The following is a 25,761-nucleotide window of genomic DNA, read 5'->3' as shown; positions in this document are numbered from 1 at the left end:
GGGTTATAATTAATCAATTTATGAGAATAGTAAAAGAAAAATTGTAGTTCATTTGTTGTATGATTAACAAAAATCAGGGTTTACTTTGATTTTGATTAAAAATAAGAATTTAAATTTAATTATTAGTAAAAACTTAAGACTTATTTGGTTTTTAAGGTTATAATTAATAAATGTGTAGGATATATTTAAGAGAAGTTGAATACATTTATAATTAATAAATGTGATCCCAAAATTTGCAACAATTCAATATTTGAATGAGTTTTTCTAAACTTTTTTATATATACCTGATATTTTTACGTGTATACCTTGTTCAAAATCAAATAAAGTTTTACGAGAGTACTAAAATCGTAAAAGTTTGTCGTTAAGATTGTAAAGTTGGTTTGTTGAATGAAACTATTGATGCCTTGCGGAATCGAAGTTAAAAATGGAGTGAGATAAAATAGAGTAAGTTGCATTTTGAGTTGTTAAAGCAGCAAGAATCCAATTCGGGCCGACAACTAGTCAAAACCTGCCATGAAAATACTGTTGACATTCTCTCTCCTGCATATACTATGTCAAAAGTCAAACCACCTTTTTTGACTGCATATTCAATTTCCAGAAGAAAAAGAGATACCTTCTTGGCTTCTTCCACTTTCATTTGGTTGTATTATAAATGATAAGATGCGACAACCACATTTGTGTTGTGGCTGAAAGTGACTAAAGATGAAGAGGAATATGCAAAGGACTCGTGGCGGTTGAAAATCTTCTTCATACTTCTTCCGAGCTGTAACTTGTAAACATGCAAGAGGGAAAAGAATTCTTTAATCCATGGTTGTATTTCCCTTTGCCTGTCTTCGGATCTCTATGTATGGATAATCATTTCTTTTATGAATTTTGATTTATTTTTTTATGAATGAATTATATCTTTTAGACAAAAGAAGAAAGGATCTGATGGATATTGAACTTGGATTAACTACAATGGATACGTTTACATTGTTTTAGATGAAGAATACGAAAACAAGGGTTCCATGACCTAAAGTATCCTACTAGCATCAAGAACAAGAAGAATCTGAGTAAATTCCCACACCTCAAGTATGTTTTATAACGGTTAGTACAATGTATCCATGGATGCGTGTGGCAATATTGTTTAGTGCATCTTCCCCTCTGCTTTGTGAAAATAAGACATGCATGCATGGTTGCTTTAAATTTCTAATCTTATTAGTCGTATATAATCTTGAACATCGTATGAATTGGCTGGCACGACGATTATCCAACTTTACTACGCTCCCTACATACATAAACTAAAGGGTTAATGTATAGAACGTGCATAATGTAACTTTTTGTCGAACTTCTGAAAGCTTAGTGAACCATGCACATCCACGTCCATACGTGGAGCTAGCCAACATGGCTTCTTCACGTAGTTCGAGGAGAAAAAAGTAGTAGGGTAAGGGAAATATTCCAGTTGACACTAAATGGACCCGTCAAATATGCATTTGTGGATTGCTACGAATGTGTTATGTTGCCGTATGAATGAAATCAAGGGGCAGTGATCAGTGATGAGAGTGACCAAGTAAGTGCCATAAGGAACGAAGAAAACTCCAAAGGCGTTGAAACTTGTTGAGAAGAATAATTATTTTTTTCTTTGAAGAAGAATCATCATTTCCCTTTCACCATACAAGTTGAGCCCTTCAGAAACCATTATAAATACTAGCAGCTGCTCCATCCTTTCTCTTCAACAATCTCTGCACATCTGTCTTTTTATTTTCACCAATCTCTACACTTATATCCCTTTTTCTCAACAATCTCTGCACTTCTCTTTAACCATTATTTATACATATAATCATCATTAATTCATTGCCGATCATGGATTCGGAGTCTCTAATTAGGTATGTACATCAGATAAACCCAGCTCTCCTCTCTCTCTCTCTATATATATATATTATACGTCGTCATATCTGCGGGTTCGTATTTTTTGTTATATATAATGTAACTTGCTCTGTGTGTATGACAATAACCAGGAACAAGTGTGCAGCATGCTACAGACAATTCAAAAAGAAAGAACACCTTGTTGATCACATGAAGATCTCATTTCACTCTGCTCATGAACCCATATGTGGTGTTTGTGGTAAACACTGCCGTTCTTTTGAGTCCCTCAGGGAGCATCTTATCGGTAAATTAAGCAATCTTCAGTCTCTCTACATATATAGATCTTGTGGAAACCAGCATACTATACTTAATACATGCATACAATATATCAGTATATCATATATTGATATTTGCTTTTTAATGGTATTAACAGGACCCTTGCCAAAGGTAGAATGTGCTAGGGTATTCAGTGCCCGAGGATGCAACCTTTGTTTAACTATTCTTAATGGACCTAATGCTGTTCGCAGTCATCGCCAAACATGCCAGTTCTCCAGGAAAAACCTTGTAAGCTTAATAGATATATATATATGCATCGTCTAAGTAGTGTTTCGTAATAGCTAGTGACCTCTGGTTTTAAATTTACTAGGGTTCACCCGACGATATCCTCTCCCGAATGTCCAATATGGGTATAAACAGTGATGGAAGAACGAGAGCACCTCAAGCATTTGCACTAGGTTGCAAAATGGTTGGCGGAGGAAGTGATGGATCACTCAATCTTTGTGCAAGAGTGTGCCTTATCGATGAGGATAAAAGAGTCGTACTTCAGGCTTATGTTAAGCCACTCATTCCGGTCACTAACTATCGGTAAGTTAAAAAGTTATTATGGACACCGATTGAGATTAGCAGATTATAGTTCATCATAAAAATTAATGAACTAACCAATGATATGAATATATACGACGCGAATTTAGGTATGAAACTACTGGTGTACGGCCTGAATACTTAAGGGATTCAAACGCAATGCAACTGAGGGACGTGCAAAAAATCATTCAAGATTTCTTGTGTAACGGTGAGCCTTTATGGAAGATACGTTCATCAAAAGGTACCGGAAAAGCAAGGATACTTGTAGGTCATGGTCTGGGTCATGACCTTGAGTGTTTAGGAATGGAATATCCCTCAAACCTGATCAGGTACGTAATTAAGCCCTTCGAGCGTAGGTTCATAAGGATGTTCCTACTATAGTGTTCTCATTAAAAAAACTAATATTTTGGTCTTATATTGTTCACCAGGGATACAGCAAAATACCCACCACTAATGAAAACCAGTAAGCTTAGCAACACACTTAAGTACCTAACACAAGCGTATCTTGGGTACGTAAAGTTTTGAACTCAATCCATCGTGATAGTTTTGTCTTGAAATTATATACAATTGATGCTGAAAGAAAAATATACATAAAAATTGAACAGGTATGATATTCAAACTGGGATACAAGACCCTTTTGAGGATTGCGTAGCAACAATGAGACTCTACAAGAGAATGCGTAGTCTAAATCACAAAGTAGAGGACGTTTCAGCTGGTGCAGATGCACGCAACAATAATTTTGCAAGTTGGAGGCAGAGTGAACTCGATAGAATGACACCGGATCAGCTCTTGGCCATTTCAAGGTCTGATTACTACTGTTGGTGTTTGGATTCCAAGTAAACACTGGAATATTATCCAAGACATTTCAGCCAACTTGTTACCAGAACTATACAACGTATACCAATCAACTGAATATTAATTAATAACCTAATTTGTATTAGAGCTCTTAGCTTATTTAATCTTATTACATGAATAAGATATTAGAGTCAAGCGAGGATTTTTCTTTTCTTTGCCTAGCTACCTTGTATTTGAACTCTTAGCTTATTTAAACAAAAGATGTTTAAAATAAAATAAAATAAAATAATAAAATATCCCTAATCGGCTATCCTCCATCGATAATAACTCAAGCATAAGTATACTCTTTCCAACCCTTGTAATCACGAGGACTTAGAGCAACTGCAGTGGACGAGTAAATCCAAATATTTGGTCCAGTGGACTGGCGCAGTGGGATGGACTATCGATCAAAATTTGATCAAAGAGTAAAAACCAGACCAAATTTGGTCGGCGACCAAGACCAAACCAAAATATAATCAGGCGTTTATATAATCTCCGCCTACACCACGGACGTTGATATAGTCTACGCCACTCATCAGGCACTCGTATAGTTAACGCCCAACGAACAGGCGTTGGTAAAATGTACGCCTGGATGGGGCGTTGGTTAAATGTACGCCCCGTCGGGCGTACGTAAAGTTAATGCGGGCAACAGGCGTTTATATTCTTAACGCCTAAAGAGAGGCGTTTATATAGTCAACGCCTAAAGTTTTAAAACTTTATAGGAAATTTGCTTGGGGCGTTGTCTTTATCAACGCCCCATTTTTTTTTTCTTTTTTTTGAACCCGGGCGAACGTATAATCTCCGTCCCACACACCTGGCGTTGCTATAGTTCACGCCCCATATCAGACGTTATCTTTATCAACGCCCCATACCAGGCGTAATCTTTATCTACGCTGGACGATGAAGCGGACTTTATATCAACGCGAGACCAAATTTACTCGTCACCCGCTACGCCACAGGACGGACTAAAACCAAATTTGGTCTTTTTTTTTAGTCTTTGGTCTTTAGTTATACTCGCACTACTTTGGACGCTCTTACGAAAACAAATGAGCGTATGGAGCCTAACCACTTTGTATGTTTGCCATACTCATGAATGGATTTGTTTTCTTTATTTATTCTAGTTGTTCCACCGATTTTCATTAGCCCATCCATTCAAGTATTCTGGTTGCTTCCCTGAATTCAAATCTTCCTCAATAAGAGCAAGTGGAATAAACATTTGTCTGAGACCATTCATAATTTCCAGTTTTAAATTTGAATTTCTGAGACGGAGAGTTGAGACCTAACATCTGTGTAGATAAAAAAAAATGACACTCACCGCGTGGCGTTATTCTAGTGGAAGCAAGTTAGCAAGATACGATCGCGTACATATTATCTTAGCCAAGTTTCCTTCATTTGTAAGCAAGGTTATATTAGTTACCCTAGCATATATAAAGAAAAGAGAGCAGGAGAGAGAAGGAAAGACACACATTTTGTAAATGGAGGCACACCATATTCCTCCATCACCAAAAACTAGATCTAGAGCTCTCTAAACTCCATTAATGGAATCTTATGTAAACACCAAAAACAATTATCGTGAAGAATCATGGATGTAGATCGCACTGATAGAACCATGTAAAAAATCCTCGTGTCCATTTTACATTTTAGCACTTTAATCATCATTTTCATGTCCAATATGTTTAGATTTCTACAAATTATTAAGGGGTGTTAGTTGTGGGATTTCCCCGTACTACAGTCTCATCCACACACTCCAGCAATGTATCATCGCAAATTTTTAATGCTCCTCCAAAGAGACTTGAGATGGCATGTTTCTCCATTGATAATTTTCATCTCACCGATTATGTTTTACTCACCAATTGTTAATTTTCATCATGTGAATTTCTTGAATCAAACCGCAAGTAGGTTTCTTTTTTTTGATAAGATATTTTTAGAGCACACATTTTGTCTACTTTTTATCCTCTCATATTTCACACGGAAAACATGCCAGCGATGTATCATCGCAAATTGTTAATGCTCCTCCAAAGAGACTTGAAAACATGCCAGCCGGGCACAACCAGACACACGATTACATGTCGCGTCGTGCTGTGTTGTTCCAATGATTTGATCGTGATGTGTCATGTTGTGCTTTACTAGTTAAAAGCTAGGCACAACACAACACATATGTACAACACACGAATAAACATGTTGCGCCGTGATGTGTTGTGCCCTGTCGGTACACATGCTATTAGCAATTTCACATCACTTAATAGTATACATTCAGTCGGATATTATCACGAGAATTTAAATAGACAACATATCATTTGGAATTACTTTATAAATTATTTCAGGCAAACAATTAACACGCTGAATCAATAAAAATAAGTACCCCATAAAGTATAACTTTGGATCATTGTCATGTAAAAAAAATATTTCATTATACAATGAAAATATACCAAAAAGTATATGTTAAGATAAAAAAAATATTTGCAAGCCTGATCGGTGAATAGCAAACCAGTCCAACAAGTTGAAGAAACTTGGCATACCCACTAACAAAACAAAACAAAAAGCAAAAAAAGCAAAGCAAATATTAAGCAGAGAACAAGCTCTATACATTAAAAATATGATATTTCACCAGGCCAGATTCAGGGTCAATCTCTAATTATCCTTAAACTAAGGATGAGGCAGGTCACCAATCAATCCAGGTACATTGGTATTATCCTGATAAATAATGTACATTAGATCATATTAAAGATAACGATGAATCTAGAAAGTATTTTGTCCAGGTTTATAGTCAAGATGATTCTAGCCAGACGCTTGGTTGAATACACATCTCTACGACCTATAAATAAAAGAGGAATTCCTATTGGAAAACTACGCGTTTTCTTGTAAAGACCCTCAAACTCGTCAACGCTATTAGACGGGTCAAGAGGCGATCTAGAGATATCAAGAGATGTTTTAGTCGTTAATAACTCGATTAGTTAATATAGATTTTAATTAACAAGAATTAATCTAGCAACGATCTAGATGCGAAACTAGTATCACTAGATAGATCTCGAAAAGTTATGCGAAATGGACTACTCGAACGTGTCACTCAGATACCAGACGAAGAAGTAATCATCTGGATAGTTAGAAGGGCGAAATAAACTTTTTGCAGTGGACCAACCTGGCTGCCCATATCCAAGTGATGGGTGCCTTTATTTTTTTCCCGTTGGTCTTATCTAACCAAATCGAGCAGATAAACTCACATTTCTTTTCTTCTTTCTTTCTTATTTTTCATTATTCTTTTTCCTTCTTCTTTTCTCTTTCTCTTATTCTGTTGAGGCGATTCTGAGAATCAATATGACAGAAGTGATTGATGAAGTTGTCTAGTCGATGAAGGTGATGATATTCTGGTAATTAAGAAGGAGCAGAGTTAGGATTTTCTGTTTGAGATGATGTAACAGAGAGAATCAATTTAGGGTTCTAGAGTTGTTTGAGAAGTTTTTATGAAATTGAAGAGGTGTAGTAAATTGATTATGGATAAGAACAAAAAGGTTTGTGGTAAGCCGGTGTTGTGTAGTTGTTCTAGTGAAGAATTGGAGAAATTAGGGTTTATGTTCTGTTCTTCCCCAAATCAGGAATTAGGGTTTGTGTAATTCGATTGGAACTCGATTCGAGAAATGATTAAGATGAGTTAGACGGAACTACAAGATGGGTTTGTTTAATTTAAGATTGATTGTTGATTTGGGTTTGAATTAGAGGAATGTTGATTTGAGGATTACTTTAGGGTTTTGCTGAGAATCAGTGATGAGGTTGATTAAGGATGGGTGTTTGGAGATTGATTAACTTAAGGCTACAACAGCTGGAGTTGATGAAACAACAGTTAAGGGGGGCTAATATCTAAGTAAGTCTTGCTTAATCACAATAATTGAAGTTGAATTGCTAAGATTCATTGAGTTTATATGTTTGTGTTTGAAACTGAGGTTGTGACGAATTAGGTATTGCTCTGTTGATGCTTTGAAGTATATGTTATGTGAGATTGAATTTATTGCATTGTATACATATGGATATTGACTGGAATTGGAGTAGACATGGTGGTGTAAGGATGGTTTACAGGTTCCATGTGAAATTAAGGTTCACAGTTTAGTATGGTGAGGAACTGAAGATAATTGAATTGGTGATTTAGGGATTGAGATTGAGACAAGTATGTGAATGGTGTTGTTGTTGTGTTGAGGTGCAGGGAATGATTGAAGTTCTAGAGGGTGGCTAGTTTAAGTGGTGCTACGGATGTTGTCTAGATTGCAGCTGCAATTGAAAGGGGAAACTGATAATAAATGGATTGAGATTCAGCTGTAGTTGAGTTGAAGTTTATATAAATAATTGTAATTCATAGTCTTATTGCAGTCTAGTTAGATTTAGTAACATGAGATGATGATATGTCTGGATGTATAATTTCAGATTGAGTTAACTCAGTGACCAGGATATAACTCGTTGACCAGACCAGTAGACCGTCGACTTGACCTTTGATCTTGACTTAGACGTTGACCTTTGACCATCAATTCGACCGTTAGCGACTGTTAGTTGACTAGGATGAACGTTATTTTCTTAAATTGACGGACCCTTTTATGGTCCGAATCAGTCTTTGGCTTCTTCTACAAAGTTGCAAATATTCATAAGACTTAGTTAATGGACAATATAACCAACCTAATCATGAAAAAGCGGGGGTACAACAACCACACCCTACAATTCGATTAGCAATCTGTATGGACAAACTCCAATATACTTTCTAGAGAATCAACTAGACAGTCAGGCTCAATCTAGATAAAAAGTATACCAAAGAGTTTATATCTCAAACTCTCAATTTGATCTTTACTCAAGAAAATAGAAATCTGCGAGTCTTTATCAAAGAGAGATAACTTTGATGGTACCAAAGACCAATATCCAAGTGTCAATCAATTTAAATCGACAACCAACATGTCGGATATTCTAATTGATTGAACAACGCATAACCTGTGATATTTCAATTATATAAACAAATATAATGCAAAATAGAAATAACACATACACCAGAATTTTGTTAACGAGGAAACCGCAAATGCAGAAAATCCCCGGGACCTAGTCCAGATTGAACACACATTGTGTTAAGCCGCTACAGACACTAGCCTACTCCAAACTAACTTCCGTCTGGACTGTAGTTGAACCTCAATCAATCTTACACTGATTCAAGGTACAGTTATGCTCCTACGCCTCTGATCCCAGCAGGATGCTACGTACTTGATTCCCTTAGCTGATCTCACCCACAACTAAGAGTTGCTACGACCCAAAGTCGAAGACTTTAATAAATAAATCTGTATCACACATAAAAATCTACGGTAATAGATAAATCTGTCTCCCACGAATATACCTACGAGTTTTGTTCCGTCTTTGATAAATCAAGGTGAACAGGAACCAATTGATAAACCAGACTTATATTCCCGAAGAACAACCTAGTATTATTAATCACCTTACAATAATCTTAATCGACGCAGCGAAAAAAATATTGTGGAATCACAAACGATGAGACGAAGATGTTTGTGATTACTTTTCTATCTTACCTATCGGAGATATAAATCTCAAGCCAATTATTACAATTGTACTCAAAACGATAGAATCAGCAAGATCAGATCACACAACTACAAGAAAAGTAGTATCGGTCTGGCTTCACAATCCCAATGAAGTCTTTAAGTCGTTAACCTGGTTTAGAAGAAGAACCCAAAGGTTAAAGGAGAATCGACTCTAGCTTATGCAACTAGTATCACACGTAAGGTGTGGGGATTAGGTTTCCCAGTTGCTAGAGTTCTCCCTTATATAGTCTTTCAAATCAGGATTTGCAATCAATGTTAGCTTGGTAACAAAGCATTCAATATTCACCGTTAGATGAAAACCTGATTAGATTCAAGCTAATATTTCTCAACCGTTGGATCGAAAACTTAGCTTGTTACACACAAATGAAAAGTCCAATTTTGGGTTTATGTAACCGTTCCCAAACATTAACATTTGTTGGTTCAACAATATTTAACCAAATGGTTAGCCATATGATCACTTTCATATCCACCATATTCTTCTTCACCATAACTAGTTCAAATGACTCAAATGAACTAGTTAGAGAGTCGTTCAATTGCTTAGATCTTATGTAACTACACAAGACACAATTGAAGCAAAAACAGTTTGATTCACTCGAATCGGCTAAACTAAATACACGCGTACGTGCAATACATATTTACGTCGATCTTTGCTTATTTCACAGGACCCTTGCCAAAGGTAGAATGTGCTAGGGTATTCAGTGCCCGTGGATGCAACCTTTGTTTAACTATTCTTAATGGATCTAATGCGGTTGACAGTCATCGAAAAACATGTCAGTTCTCCCGGACAAACCTGGTAAGCTGTAAAAGCATCTCCAATAGAGTTTGGGTCTCTAAAAAAATTGGTGCCATGTAGGATTTTAGATACTCTAACATAAAAAAACTTTCCAATGATAGTTGGATAGTCAAAAATTAGCATGAGTTGGCGGTTTGAGTTTGGATGAGAATATCTAAATTTAGATACTCCAATCCATACCCACGTCATACATTTTTCTGTTTAAAATTATTTTGGCCCATATTTTAAATTAAGTAACCTATAATTAAATGGCACTTGTATTAAAATAGATATACATACGTATACCACTGGAGATGCTTATCAAAATAGGATTCTATTCATGTATAATGTTTATTAAAAGCCTAATTTTTAGGTTTCCACGTAGTATATATACTGAGACACCATTGGAGATGCTCTAAGCTTAATTGCCAAAATTAAGTTAAAATATTTGAGCAAGCTACATATATCTATGTTGGGTTTAACTGTTTCATGGTAGCTAGTGACCTCTGGTTTTAATTTTACTAGGGTTCTCCCAACGACATCCTCTCCCAAGTGTCCAACCTGGGTATAAACAGTGATGGAAAAACAAGAGGACCTCAAGCATTTGCATTAGCTTGCAAAATGGTTGGGGGAGGAAGTGATGGATCACTAAATCTTTGTGCAAGAGTGTGCCTTATCGATGAGGATCAAAGGATCATACTTCAGGCTTATGTTAAGCCACTCATTCCGGTCACTAACTATCGGTAAGTTCAAAAGTTATAACTAAAATGATACCAATTGAGATTAGCAGATTAATTATCTTCATTTCGAAACCTAATACAGATATCCATGTATACAAATTTAGGTTCGAAACAACAGGTGTACGGCCTGAATACTTAAGGGATTCAAACGCAATGCAACTGAGGGACGTGCAAAAGATCATCCAAGATTTCTTGTGCAATGGTGAGCCTATATGGAAGATAGGTTCATCAAAAGGCACTGGAAAAGCAAGGATACTTGTAGGTCATGACCTGGAGTGTTTAGGAATGGAATATCCCTCAAACCTCATAAGGTAATTGATTAATCCCTTCAAGCATAGATTTATAATGTGTCTTAACATTAACTCAAACCACATCCATTTTTACTTTACAGAAAACTATGATTGAAAAATCTAATATTATGGCTCTCTTCATCAGGGATACGGCAAAATACCCACCACTAATGAAAACTAGCAAGCTGAGCAACTCACTTAAATACCTAGCAAAAGATTATCTTGGGTACGTAAAGTTTTTGAACTGGTTGATCGATCCAGCTAATTTGGTTTGAAAATAGTTCATGCTGAAAGAAATATACATGAAAACTGAACAGGTATGATATTCAAACTGGAATACAAGACCCTTTTGAGGATTCCGTAGCAACGATGAGGCTCTATAAGAGAATGCGTAATCTTAATCACAAAGTCGAGGACGTTTCAACTACAACAGATGCACAAAACCGTAACAGTAACAATTTTGCAAGTTGGAGACAGAATGATCTCGAGAGAATGACCCTGGATCAGCTCTTGGCCATTTCAACGTCTGATTACCATTGCTGGTGTTTGGATTCCAAGTAAACACCTGACTTGAATGTTATCCAAGACGTTTGAGCCAATTTGTTACCAGAACTATATAACTCAAGATATAAAATCAGATTATAACCTAACTTATATTTAAGAGAGCTCTTAGCTTAATTTATCATATTACATCAATAATAAAGAAGAGTAAAGCATGGAATTTATCCCTATTTCCAATTATATCATGGTGGAGAGGATTTTCCTTTTTGTGCCTAGCTACCTGGGTTGTAGGTAAGCAAATCTCTTCTTATAAAAGAGGTTTAAAATAAAAATAAAAGAATAACCTATCTCTATTTGGCTATCCTCCTTCAACATCTGGTGATTGCACGCCGTAACTAATCTGTTCCTACTTCATTTTATACTTATTGTTTTATTTATTTATTTAATCATTTGCGTTATGAGTAATCTGATAAACTGAGCTTTATAATTAATACAGTCATCTCGATGCGAACTACTTGAGTTAATCGAGCTTATACTTACTATCAGCACGGAAGATGCCGACTCCATAAGTAGACAAGTATATTTCGACAAGAAGAGGAAACTGCAATAATGCGAAAAGAGTGACCGGAAGACAAGCAACTAGAGCTATTGGTATTGAAGCCCATTGCAATTTACGCTGAAGTACGATAGAAAGTGCTGCGGCAAAAGCTATCATCATAGCAGCTATAGAAATGAAGAGAGTTCCAAGACCTATTATCATTCTCTTCGGCAATGACCTTAAGAAGTCTTCTTCTGCATAACGTGATGTCAAGATTGATAAGAACATAAGAACTGATGTTGTGGATGAAAAGAGGCCCAATGCATCTGATACGACAAACCACATGAATGCATTATTATGTAAGAAGATTGGGCTGCCATTATTTGCATTATCTGCATCACTTATATTACCACCAGGAACCGTAAAAGCTCCGGCAAACACCACTGTCGCAATAAGAGTAGCAACCACCATGCACGATTGAGCCGTATCCTTCATCCACTTTTCACCCTTTTCCATTAAGTCCCTGTGCTCACTCGTAAAAACATCTCTAGGAGTACGCCTATCTTGATTTTCCAACTCCTTGTATGTAGGTTGTACAAGCTTCTCCACTTCCTGTAAAACCAGCGAAGGTAGTAGGTAATGAGTAATAAAAGACTAAAAAGTGCTGAAAAAAAATCATACTGATGTTACCAAAATAATACCTTAAACCATTGAAGGTCTCGCTGCATTTGTAAGGCAGCACCGGAGACGGTATGTAGTTGCGAAGAAGGAGCTAACTTTGCAGCAAGGTGTAAGATGTTATTGTTAGATTCAACTCTCCAAGAAGCCAAAATCTTCTTTTGTGCACTCATCCCATACATGAGATTAAATATCTTTTCTTTTCGATGTTCAACTGCTATGTGGAATATGCTTCTTCCATCAAAAATGAACCAAATTTGGTCTGGAAATGTTTGGATGCATTCTATTACAAGTTCAACTATTCCGAACTTGGCACCGGTACTCAAGATATTTGAGTTCAAGAAGAACTGTAGTATATCATTGTTACTCAGGAGCGAGATTTTGGCACAAATGCATTTTAATAGTTCGATGGCTTGTATATGTGCCAATTTTTTGAGGTAGATTTGTTTGATTCCAGGGACTGCAAAAGAAAATTTAATCAACACTAACGGACTAAAGAGTCGATTAAAACTCGAAATAATAAAGCTGAGATTCTAACCTTTAATCAAGTTAGTCCACGAGAGGAATTTGATCCAAGCTCCTCTGTTGGAGAGGTCTCCAGATCCCACATGATAATTCCGGTACATGTTTATTCCATTGGAGCAATTAACACGATTGTCGTCAACTTGTAACGGAATCACTTCAAGGAAAAAAATGATTTGGTTAAGAACACGAAACAGTCCCTTTATGGGACTTTCCCATTCGTATAACAAGTTGTAAGGATATAAAAAATCAGTAAGATAGAAAGACACCAACTTGAATATATGGAACTTTCCCAAAATCCCAACTTGCTTCCACTCGGAAACGAAGAAGCTTTTTGTGCCAAAACACTTAGCGCAGTGCAACCACTTTGATCTCGTGCAGTAGCTAAATTTGGATATTTTTGCACTAGGTACAATGCTACATCTAAAACCAAGATATTACAGAACTCAACAATTAAGGATCATACATTTGAGGAGGGATCCCCTCACACTTTTATTATCACACTATCTCACACGTTGGGTATCATTTTTACGAATTAAAACCAAACCGTAACGGATTTGAATCTAATATTTTGAGGATATGTTCCTCTTACCAATTTCTACATGCCTACCAAAAATGAGCGTATTCCGAGACGTATAACATCATCACTTACTATTTTGAAAATGAGCCGTTAAAAAATCTGCAGATTTCTGGCCGTCGAAATTGAGACCGGTAGATCGTGAGGTTTTATATTTCGTAATTTGCTCATTTTTGGTAGGAATGTATAACTTGGTAAGAGGAACATATCCTCAAAATATTAACTCCAAATTCTTTACTGTTTGGTATTAATTTACAAAAATGACGTCCAATGTGTGAGATAGTCGGATAATAAAAGTGTGAAGGTATCCTTCCTCAATACATTCATGGTGATTGATGTCAGTCAAATTTTATCAAGTATAATGCGCAATTAGTTAGCATTTCTAGTTTGCCACTCACCATGTAAACCAGCAGCTGTTATGTTGCACAAAAGCTGAGCACCGAAATAACCAGAAAATGGCATACTTGGTTCTTCATTTCTAGTTTCAGTGCACAAATATTGTATCATGTCTTTTTGTTCCTTAGCAACATAAGCAGCACATAGGAGGAGCGCTGTCCACCCATTTTTATTCTGTATCTGGGTTAAGCTGTTATTCTTAGTTATCATTGCCTTTGCCGCTTCAGTAATTCCTGCTACAGCAGCGAAATGAAGGGCCGTATCACCATTATAAGAATCTTGCAATGCAAGTGCCTCTACGTCCATTCGTGCTACTAATTTTAACGTGAAGCGCAAGTGCCCTGCGCTAGCTGCAACGTGCAATGCTGTCCTCCGGTTACTTGTAATTACTGCGTTTAGTGCGTCTGGATGAGTTTTCAGAAACTCTTCAGCAATTCCCCAATCACCTTTAAGTGCAGCTTGGTACAATGGTAGATAGTAATTGAAATCCCTGCCATTGCTAGTCCCTTCCAAATTCCATAGATTTTTAAAACACGGATTCCATTATCAGACAACGAAATTAAGCATTACAACACACACTACATTAATCACCACATTTACATCTCATCAAATCTTATTTTCAGTTAATCAATATTCATACGACAATTGAAACTCTACAAATTAATGCCTTTGAGACCAACAAGTTTTATTAATTAAGCGAGATTGTTAATTTAACGAGTTAAACTTAGCTTTTGTAAGCTTAGTTGGAATCTGAGAATTAAATTATATTAGAGAATTATTATATAATGGAATATTAATTAACGGAGTTTCAACTGCAGATAAACAGTATCGATATAGAACTAAATATTGCACTTTTCTAAAATTGTTGCATAAAAAAAACTTAAAACTAAAAACAACTTATAATTACCAGATGAGGGGACATTTTGAGCAGCAGCATCATCAGTAGTGACTGTGGGAACAACAGTAGTATTTCCAAGGAGGAAGTCACCAAGTTCAAGTTGAGAATGAAACTCAAATGGTTCTTTTGAACTTTTACTATTGATCATCTCCTCCACCAATGGATCTACTAATACTAATCCATTTCCTTTACTTTCACCACCTTTATGTATCAACTCATCTCCACGAATTTCTTGAACAGACATTTCAGTATCAGTATCATGACCATTTTCAACAACCTTCTGTAGATCATCATTTTCTTCGGTAATTTTATAATCTTTTGATTCCTTACCCTTTTCTTGTACATGGGTATCTTTGTTTTCACCATTATGTTGATCATGAAGTTCCATACTCAAGGAATTTGAGGAATGGGTTGTTTCAGTATTCTTCACTTGTTCATTTGGTAAACAACTCTTCATATTTTTGCTTTTGTTCTAGCTTTAGTTGGCAGCTACTTTTGTACTGAATGATTGTCTGGGCAGTAAAGAGAGAGAGAGATTATGAAAGAACGCTATCACAAGGTCCACAACCAAGAAGTGGTTGATAAGGAATGGGGAAGGGACAACTTTTTTTTATTATGTATTCTCTGTTTTAACAATCGCCGGTATAAATTCCTGGGAGTAACTGTATTTTAACCCGCACCAACACAAAACCAATTGGCAGCAGGCTGCATGTTTTTTTACGAAATCCATGGAAACCAATATGCAGATGGTCTATCATCCTTGAGCGGCAAAGATATTTAGCTGAATAGATAAGATGAACCCAAAAAAGAAAAAAAATTCTAAAACATGCTACATTACCACGAAATAGTAAATAGCGAACAAATAATGTATTTTCTATCATTCTTTTTAATTCATTTTGAAAATATTAATATTTTGGGAAAAACTGAGACTTTAAACACTGTAAATATACGTGAGCCAAGTATACGAATAAGATTTTCGAGAAATAGCACTGTACTATTGTTGTAACCTTTAAATGAGAGGAACAGACCGTTGGGAGGAACTGGCTTTATTAGTTTTCTAGGTTTTAAATCTGACTCACTGTTTCACCTACAAAAACTTCAAATCTTCATTGTCCAAGTAACACTGTAACAAAAAAAAAAAAAAACTAAAATGAATTACATTACATGAGAAGAGTCAAGCTAGGTAATAAGTTGCCTGCAGGTCCCTTAATTTTGATCTGCAAATTCCACTCTTTCGAAATAACGTCTACCAATAATCTGGCAAAAAAGTTAGGAATTCTGGTAGTGATTTTGATTATTTTGGTAACATTTTGCCTGATGAGTTTGATTAAAATGGATTGATTAAAATGTTTGTTGAGCTAAGTAGCCCAAAAAGATGTGGATTTTGCAGAAGAAATCTGTTTTGAGGCTTACCAATTTTTTTCGAGGCATATTGAATAAGGAAAAAATAGAGTCACTAGGTACTAAAACCAATAACCCCATACCAATGATATTTGATAATAACAGTAATGCCCTTATCATTTATATTTTTTAATTTTTTGAATTTAAAATTTTAAAATTTATTTTAAAAAAAAATGATTTATTTTTGAAAAAAAACCATAAAGGTTTAAATTTTTTTTTGAATTTTTATCACAACAACAAATAATCAAACCCATTAAAGAAAATTGATTTTCATGAGGATGTATGGTGAACGACGCGGGGGATGAGCGTGGGTGGTCCAACCTGCCAATCCGGCCCAATCCACCCGCAATTTGGTGGATGAACACCCAACCCGTTCACCGGTGGATTGGACATGGATCAAATCTCTAAAATCCATTAAATATTGGATTAGGTGCGGGTGCTAGTCTAGAAATCATTTGACACCCCTACCCGTAAGCTTAAGTGCATTCTTAAAATTATGTAAATTTTGAAGATAAGTCTAGTAATTTATACTCAACAGTATATTTATTTCGTATTATGTATTTATATGGAAAAATTTATGCGTTGCTAGTAGAGAGGGGATAGGATTTATTTTTGGACATTCTATCTTCGTCATATCGAATTATTTTAATAACACTACATATAATATCTAAATATGTTGAAAAATTTTACTTTAAAAAAAATATAAAATAAATGTGTCAGACACAGCACGACGCAACATGTCCTCGTGCACGACACAACATGCACGTCTTGATATCTGACACGACACAACACAACACATCACGACGGGCTCACCTTTTAATAGGTTGTGATGTGCTGGGACGGCCCGTTTTACACCTCAAGTTCAATTTTTAACTTGAACAACTGTTCCCTAAATTTCCCTAAATTTCGGAGTCAATCTGTAGTTCAAACTAAGTACTTGAACTTAAAGTAAAATTAAATTTTCTATGCCCGGTCAATTAGGGCGGAGAAAATTTTCTTTTATGCGGCATAAAGAATCTGCACGATTTGATTTTTCTAGTACGTTGGATACCATCGATTTTATTGTTTTTTTTTCCAAATAATTACGCGCATGCCAAATTACTAGGTGAATCTTTACTTGAATCAAGTAAAACCATTTGGCTTATCCCATTCAGCCAGAAATGACATTCAACCTTAAAGTAACACCATAAAAGTTAGCCTTATACCTTAACCCCTCCAAAACATGCACCCGATCCTGCACCCCTTTGTGTCAACACTCATCGATCATGTATGATTTTCATGTAGGGCCTGTCATTTTTAAATCTATGGTTTAAATAGTGTAACACGTGGGGTCTAAAATATACTCCTTCCGTCCGAACTTAAGAGTCCGTTTTGTCTAAGTCAAGATATTAAGGAAATCCTATAAATTGTTATGACTACCCTTTCACCAGCCTATTAATGTTATATTATTACCAAAACTAAATTATTAGTGTTAAAATAAGTAGAAGTTTATTAGGAATTTTATAATTATTCATAAATGGTTTTATTTAAAAAAAAAAAAAAAGACAACAAATACAAAGATATTGAGTAAGTGTTTTTTCCTTAAATATGGTGATATTATTTAAGATTTGGATATTAAAAATGATTTTGATAGTTTAAGGGAAAAATATGTCTATAAACAGAGGGCATAGATAAAAATGAACATATCAAAGTAGAAATTAGGACAGATAAAAACGGACAGAGGGAATATATGATTTATAACCAGGATACCAAACGTTGTGTAGATTTTATATAATACAAAATTATTTAGACAATTTCTAGATTGGAATTGCCCTCAAAAAGTTTGGTATCCCTCTTTATATTAGTATTTTGTTTTAAAATTGTGTCTAAAATGTTTATTAGCTGTAATCTATAACATCTGTATAACTAATATTCTTTACAAATCTTTCTCTGGTCAATCTTTGGGCAGTGTGGCAGGGTTAAGTGGGATCTTCATATTTGTTCTTGTTGGACAATTCTTTGCTTCCCCCATTTTCTTGTTCTTAATGAATTAGTTGGCATCGTATGAGAAAAACTCCAGGTAAATGGTAGTTCTACACCAACGGATTGGAATAACTTAGTTAGGAACGTTAGGACGGAAGGGTTACAGAAGTAAGAATTGTACGCATGCACGAGACTTACGAATGTACCCATTTTTGATAGAGTAATTCTGCGCTCACTGAGATTTATCCTCACACGAACTCCATGTAGAGATCCGATTGTAGACAGTAGAATGACTTTAACACTAGGATTGGGAATGGTGCGGAGGATCTCGGTACTTATCGGTAGGTTAATCTTGATGGTTTTTGATATTTATGTATTAGATATTCGGTTAGTTCAGAATTTTTGTATAACTTTTTTTTTTTTTACTTGTATAAGTTTTAGTTCTTAAAGCATATATACAGTAAAAACTCTCCATATGATACTCTGTATATTAATAAATTATATAAAATTAATATAAAATATCAGTCCAAATTTGAGCTAATTATAAATAGTAATAATCTCCATATTTTAATATTAATAGATTTTCTAGTCCCGCTGTAACTACTGAAAATCCAGTAGTATACCCAAAAGGAAAGTAACCAAGATCTAAGACATTAATAATAATTTGAACCCCAAAATCTTCATTGATGAATCATACAAAGAAATCAAAGTACAAGTTCTTAAACACAAGGAAACCCTAATCTCCTCTCAGCAAAGCTCTCCCACTCAACCCCAATCCGATCTCCCATATCTTCCTCAATGACCTCTACTTATAGGCCAACCAACCCTAATGGAGTACATCTCATTTTACTATGCTACATTCTCGCGGAGGTCCCATTTACTTCGCCCGATCATTTTCTATAAAGTTTTTCCCTTTCTTTCGCTATCCTCACATTGACTTGTCGGGTGTCTCTTTTCTTGCTCCATAATTTATCTACTTCGTGACCTGTCTTTTCAACCAAGTAATCCTACTTCGCTTTTCCTGACTTCGTCCTTGGTGACTTTCTGGACTCTTCAATCTGGTCTGTCGTGTCTTCGTGTGAGTATTCCTGCCTTTGCTCATATCTTCTCTTTGTCTTTGTGTGATTGGACCTCGGAGAGATAATCTCTGACATCTGATTTGACAAGTCCTTGATTGGGATCTTAGAGTGAGATTTTCTATCTCTTTACGTCCGACACGTGGCGAACCTATTTCGTGTACCTACATTTTGCCTTTTCTTATTCCATTCGAGTCATACGAGAATGAAATAAGAATCGCTCCAGAATCCCTTGCTGACACGTTCTCCACTTTCCTGTCTCCACGCTTTTGGGGTAACCGTTTATTACCGGTTATTTATACTTCGAACGTGTCGTCGACCGGCTAAACCAGTCATCCCTTTACGTTATTTATATCCAACTTGACTTAAGTTTGGGGTTTATTTTCTTCTTCCTCCCCTTTTGTGTCTCTCTGGTTTTCGTTCTTTCTCTTTTCTTCACCATTATTGTACCCTTCCTTCACCCTCGACTTCCTTTTCATTATTATGGCTTCTAAGAAAACTTCCACAACTTCCTCACTAAAATCCCTTGAGGATCTTCAATCTGATTTCCAGAAGATGGGTCTATCTTTGTTCCCGGCGACTGATTTCTCTGTGTCTCCTGCCGTTTGCGCGACTCCTAACATGGAGTTGAACTCTAGATGGATTCTTTCCGACTCCTGGTATTCGTAGAAGATGATCATCTCCCTTGGTCAGTTAAGGGTTGGGTTAACCTTTCCTCTCCACAATCCTTCCAACCCCACTTTTTTCGAGATTCTGAATAAGCTCGAGTGCGGGGTTTTCCAACTTTCGGGTAATACAATTCGCATCTCTAGCGAGTTCGTTATTCACTCGTGGGGTGATGCTTCGCAGATCCCATCTTCGACTGACGAGTCAATCCTCGTGATTATAACGCTGACTCTTTCGCAGCTAGTTATTCAGCGAGGTTGACCAGTGCCAAGAAGTTCCAAGAATGGGGTATTGAACTTTCCCATAAGACTACTTCGCTTAAAACTGGGCCCTCTTAAGATAGAGCAAGATGAAGATTGGGCGACATTTCACTTAGTGGTGGGAGGCCCTTTGGTCTGGGGTTTTCACGAGAATGGAAACCCTAGGAAGGGTCCTCTTCCTCAACACCGTCATCTTTCTGACTACGACCCTTGGAAGCTTCACTGGTTCATGCCTGACGAGGTATCATCTTTTTTTTTTCGTTTAAATCTTTGTCCCGCTTTTGATTTCATAGGCTCTCAACTAAGGGGCGAAAAAGGCGTGAACATCCTATTCCTCCTCCTCCTTCTCAGTTATTTTTATTTCATTATTATTATCAACTTGCATGGCCCGTTCTTTTTGGTTACCTTTCTCGCTAAACTTGTTGTCTCGCAGACTGTTGATCCTTCTTCTGGTGGGCCCAAGAGGCAGCGTAAGGTCTTGGACCTGGATGCTTTAGCTGCAGTTCGCAAGGATACTATACTTACGAGTTTTTCCACTCCTAACAAGCCTCAACCTCTCCAATCTCGTGCAACCTCCTCTGCCAATGTTGTTGACCCTCCTGTTCATCTCGAGGTTAAATGCCCCGAGAAGATCGCCAAGGATCCTTCTACTGGCGAGGAGAAGAAGCAGATAACTTCGTCGACAATGTCCAACCCTATCTTTAACCCTGACATGAAGTTTCTCCAAAACGTCTATGTCAAGGCTCGCGAAGACCCTGCCATGAGGTCTTGTGCCTTAGAAATCTTTGGTGACTCTTAGTTTGGATGACTTTCTCTTTCTGGAATCGTCTGTAATGCTAAGTGCTTCTATGAATTTGACTCTCCATCAACAGGCGGCATTGATGAATCAGGTGACCCCTTTTGCCTTTTCGTTGTGTTTTTTATCTGTCCCAAGATTTATCTCCTAAGTTTTATCTCTCCATTTCTTAGGAAGTCAATCGCCACATGGACAACCTTGTGGAGACTAGGCATGTTCGCGAGAAAGCTAAGAAGGACGAGGATATGATCAAGTCTTTGGCAAATGAGCTCAAAGAGGAAAATGAGCACTCTAGCAAGCAAAGTCAGAAGATGGAAAAGCTTTTGAGTAAGTCACTTCCCTCGCAGATTCTTTCTTTGCTTTTGTCTCTACTTTTGTTATTTTCTTATGTCATATTTCGTCAAGATCGATGCATGCAATGTCAAGCGAATGCTTCCGAATCAGCTGCCTCGCTAGAAGATATGTGTGCTGAGAACCTGAACCTCATGACCCAGAATGATTGTTATGTGTCCGAAAACACAATTTTGAATGAGAAGGTCGAAACTCTTTCTCTCAAGTAGATCGTTTGTCAATTGACTGTTCGCGTAATGAGGAGTTGAATCACCATCTCCATGATGATAATGAGCTCCTGAAGTTGGAGCTTAAGCGAGTCAACAACTCCCTCTTTACTTCAAGGAATCTCCACCTTTCGTCGATAGCTACTTACAAGAGGTTGGAAGAAGATTATGAGTGTGTCATCAACAGTAAAAGGAAGGTTGTAGCTAATCTTCGCAGATCTCGCGATAAAGTGACCGATTTTAACGAGGAGGTTGACCGTTTGAAGACGAAATTGGAACTCATTCAGGCTCAGCTAGACAACTTCTCTTGCCCGAAGACCGTTAATCCTTCCTCTCAAGCCAAGCCTCCGGGTTCTCGTAAAAATAAGGGTGCCCTCATCATCCAATATGATAAAGATATTTCAAAGTATGGCCATGGTAAAGGCTGGGACAATGCATATCACGAGTTATGTGTTCGGATCCAAGATTCAGATCTAAAAATCTCCGAGCTGGATCATTTGTATACCGATATTCAAGAGACTTTGAATACAACCCTTTTGTATTTGGAAGGTAGCTTTAGGTGTAATGCAATACATCATTAGTTATGCCGATTTACAAATTTTTGATAAGATTTTGTCCTATTTTGCAGAGTCCAATGAGCGCCACAAGAGCCAAGTCCTTCGCATTTCCAACGAAAGGGATGAATCTCGCTTAAAGGCTTCCCGTCTACAAAATGATGTGGGTGACTTGAACGCTGATTTGGACGAGATGATGGAAACTTCCGCGAAGGTAGCCAAGCTAGCTCGCAAGAATACTCAAAACTACTTGGTTTCTCTTTTCGACGCTTACTGTGATGAGCACGGCATCCCTCATCCTTCTTTTCCTTTGGAGGTGTTCTCTGATGACGAGAAACCAAAGGATGACGAAATCGTCCCAGGCGAAGAAGATGGGTTTTCTGAAGATGGCAAGGAACAAAAGGTTGTTGAATTAAGGCCATGGAAGAAGAGTCCAAGGGAGCTTCTGCTAGTACTGATGCTGGTCTTGGTGGAGCGCGTGATAAGATTCCTGAAACAACCGTTATTGATGACGCCTCTCCTCATCAATAGCCTTAGTTTTCTTCTTTCCCATTTTGATCGTACTGCTTGGCTAATTTAAAAACATTTTATCTTTATGGGCGCTCCCAAGCTTGGGGGAAAACATCTTAACTTCCTTGGATAATATTTTGGTTAACAGTTTTATATTTTGCTTTGGTACATATTTATTCAATGAGCTTTTATTATTTACTCAATATTATGACTTTTATTTCTCCAAGTATATACTTACCGAGAAAACACTCAAAAGAATAACGAAACTTAAAGTATATACTTGCCTCTTGTTCTTTTGTGTGTTTTCAAGGTAGGGTGTAGGGTTAATTGACCTTGGCAAATCCTTCACTTCCTTTTGATTCGCGAAATATCTCGCCGCATCTTATTTTGTATTTCGGTCATGTCTCTCACGTTTTTTTTTATCTTTAATCTTTATATTTCGTTGGATTTTGCCTCTTCCTTTTCTTCTTTTGTTGGGTCGGAACGCGAATCTTTATGATGATAATGCTAATGAAGAACAAAACGTAAATATATTATTCTCCTCTTACAGCCTTATCTTCGTCACCTCGTCGCCTATATCTTATTTTCTTATGAAATCTACGAATTGTTTCGTTGCATACCTGCTTCTTTATACGATTTTCACCACTTCTTTAATATGTATTTGCCTTTGTCTCGTGTCTTCGTCTTTGCCTCTTTCTCTTGTCTTTGCCTCTTGTTCTCGTTGAGCATTAGATGATCAAGCCAGTGTTGCACAGGTCGATATATTTTATATCGACTTTGTTTGCTTAGTACTCGTTAACTTCCTTGCCAGTTTTGGTCGTGAATTATTATGAGAGACTTTGTTTGTGGATTTACAAGGTCTTATTGTGCCTCCTAGTTAAGGTCTTATTTTGCCTCATCCTTTCTGAAGGATTTTAATTCGACGAAGTCTCGGGCGCTTATTACCCTTCCAAATAATAATCCATCAACCTCGTCTTAACATTTATTTTATTCTCCTCCGCGACAATGCGACATGCCTAATTATTCCCATGAACATTAGCCACGACATTATTGTCTTTTTGGTCACAAAGCTCCCTACTCTGGAGGGTGACATCCCTTTATATTCCTCCTGATTGCCCCTTCAAGGAGGTTAACCCTAACATGCATGCTGGTCTCCTCCCCTCCGGTTATTACGACAGTCAGTTGTTTTCGTGACTTCTTATTTCCTTCGCCGATGTGGCTTGGGATTACGAAGTCACACCCTAAGTGAGGTTTTTTTGGGATCGAGTGCATCGTAGCCAAGACTTGCCAAATGGACATGGACGGTAATACTCCAGACGTCCCAGGCACCCGCAGCTTAACTGAATACGTCGGCGCCTTGGTCATATTTCTGCACCCCTTACTGAAGGCCATCATAAAAGGGACCCTCAGTGGATAGGTATTATTATTTCCCCTAGATTATCTCTCTGAGAGTTGTTCACGACATGCGTTAGGCCTTTCCTCTTGCATTTTCATGCGAACTAGGGTGCATGTCGTGGACTCTCAGCCTCCCTAGGCGAAGGTTTTAAGTTTCCCTAAAAACTGTTTATTTCGTGAATCGTATCTGCCTTCTATGCGAGTCTCATCATTCTTTGTAAGTTTTGAAAATTCATACTTGTAATATGATTCATCAAAATTCATCAAATTTTCATTGTTGTTCTTTTAAGATTTGATACACTATCAAACGATAGATTTAATTCATTGCATTCACCTTATTTCTATTAATCTTCCTTGATTTTCAGTGTTCTTCTTCCAAACGAATGTGCTCTGACTGATATCTTTTCAATTCCTTCATTTTCACTTCGTTCCTGATCTTGAACAACGTCGTGAATAAAGGATGCCCAGTTGATAGCGCATAAATGAATGATCGTACTAAATCTTCCTCTGAAATTCTTCCCTTTAGTTCTATGCGTATCGCATCCCATCTATCCACTAGACTTCGCAGATTTTCATTTTCCCTTTGCCTTAATGAGAACAGTGCTGCTATTTATGGCTTGCATGGTTCGTCTCTTGCACATTTGTTCAGCAGTCTGGGTCGCAGCCCAATTTCCTTTTTTATGGTTTGGGTATTGTTTCCCCTCCTGCCGGCCATCATAGATTGTTGCATTAGATACTCTCTTTCTCTGAATTCCCTCCTTCTATTCTCTATGGCTCTCTTCAAGTCTTCCCGTTCATTATGTTCTCCTCGTCCCTTGATTTCTCGCCGGAATTCGCGATGTTCTTCGGCTATTAATGCCCTTTCTGGAATATACTTTTCTCTTCATACGTCGTTCTCTGCTTGTCTTCTCTTTAAATTATTGTTTTTAATTATCAGTTTCTCATTTTGCCTTTCCAACCTTATGCGCTCTTTCACCAAGTCTTCTTTCTTTTGCCTTCTTGATAAAGTTCATTTTTTAATTGTTCCATCTTTTCTTCTCCACAAGCCCTTTTCCATTTACCTCGTGAATTACGCAGTTCAATGCCTTCCTCCGGGTCTTTTACCACCACCTCTTTGCGCTTAGAAGTGTTCTTCTTTACTTCTTGTTGCGGGGTTCGTTTTTCTTTGATAACATGAGTTTCTTTTTCGCTTCTAGATACCTTGCCTCCTTCATTCGTCCTACCCCTCTTTGTTTTTCCGCTCTGTTTTATTTCAACTTGGCTTCCTTTTCTGTAGTTATTTCACGTTCCTTCTCTTCATCAATCGATGTTTTGTCTGCCTCTTTTATGTCTTTTTGTGTCGCGACCAGATCTTCGCCTATCTCAATTTCGAATACCATCAATTGCTCTTCTCTTCTTTCCTCGCAGGCTTTCTTCTTTTGCTCGATTTTCTTTCTTAACTTCTCCTCATAGTTGTGGACATCTTTTTTAATGCACTCTTGTGCGTCCCTGAGATCTCTCCTTATCTCACCAATTGCACCTGGCATAGGAATCCGTATGTCCTGGTGATATGT

General features: G+C 37.1%; 3 protein-coding genes across 4 annotated transcripts; 2 read left to right on the top strand and 1 right to left on the bottom strand.

Moving 5' to 3' along the window:
• Positions 1–1,983: 1,983 nt before the first annotated feature.
• LOC113339418 (RNA exonuclease 4-like) lies at positions 1,984–3,696 on the top strand. Its single transcript, XM_026584701.1, has 6 exons — positions 1,984–2,149; positions 2,279–2,409; positions 2,492–2,709; positions 2,817–3,035; positions 3,135–3,215; positions 3,312–3,696. Exons 1-6 carry the CDS (start codon positions 1,984–1,986, stop codon positions 3,544–3,546), a joined length of 1,050 nt encoding a protein of 349 aa, XP_026440486.1. The 3' UTR covers positions 3,547–3,696.
• Positions 3,697–7,031: 3,335 nt separating this feature from the next.
• On the top strand, positions 7,032–11,482 carry LOC113339663 (RNA exonuclease 4-like). Its single transcript, XM_026584902.1, has 6 exons — positions 7,032–7,056; positions 9,782–9,912; positions 10,417–10,634; positions 10,772–10,942; positions 11,067–11,147; positions 11,239–11,482. The coding sequence occupies exons 1-6, from the start codon at positions 7,032–7,034 to the stop codon at positions 11,480–11,482; spliced, it is 870 nt and encodes a 289-aa protein (XP_026440687.1).
• Positions 11,483–11,555: 73 nt separating this feature from the next.
• On the bottom strand, positions 11,556–15,581 carry LOC113340166 (protein ACCELERATED CELL DEATH 6-like). Of its 2 annotated transcripts, XM_026585370.1 has the most exons (6): positions 15,041–15,580; positions 14,136–14,639; positions 13,434–13,583; positions 13,177–13,317; positions 12,662–13,098; positions 11,556–12,572 (listed from the first exon to the last, which is right to left on the bottom strand). In XM_026585370.1, the coding sequence occupies exons 1-6, from the start codon at positions 15,486–15,488 to the stop codon at positions 11,943–11,945; spliced, it is 2,310 nt and encodes a 769-aa protein (XP_026441155.1). In that variant the 5' UTR covers positions 15,489–15,580; the 3' UTR covers positions 11,556–11,942. The 2 variants fall into 2 exon arrangements, with proteins under 2 accessions (XP_026441155.1, XP_026441156.1); XM_026585371.1 differs by lacking the exon at positions 13,434–13,583 and having other exon boundaries at positions 15,041–15,581.
• Positions 15,582–25,761: the final 10,180 nt, after the last annotated feature.

The sequence above is a fragment of the Papaver somniferum genome, unplaced genomic scaffold (genome assembly GCF_003573695.1).
Source record: "Papaver somniferum cultivar HN1 unplaced genomic scaffold, ASM357369v1 unplaced-scaffold_21, whole genome shotgun sequence".
In the NCBI taxonomy this organism is placed as follows: Eukaryota; Viridiplantae; Streptophyta; class Magnoliopsida; order Ranunculales; family Papaveraceae; genus Papaver; species Papaver somniferum.
This window is presented reverse-complemented; position numbering and strand designations above follow the sequence as displayed.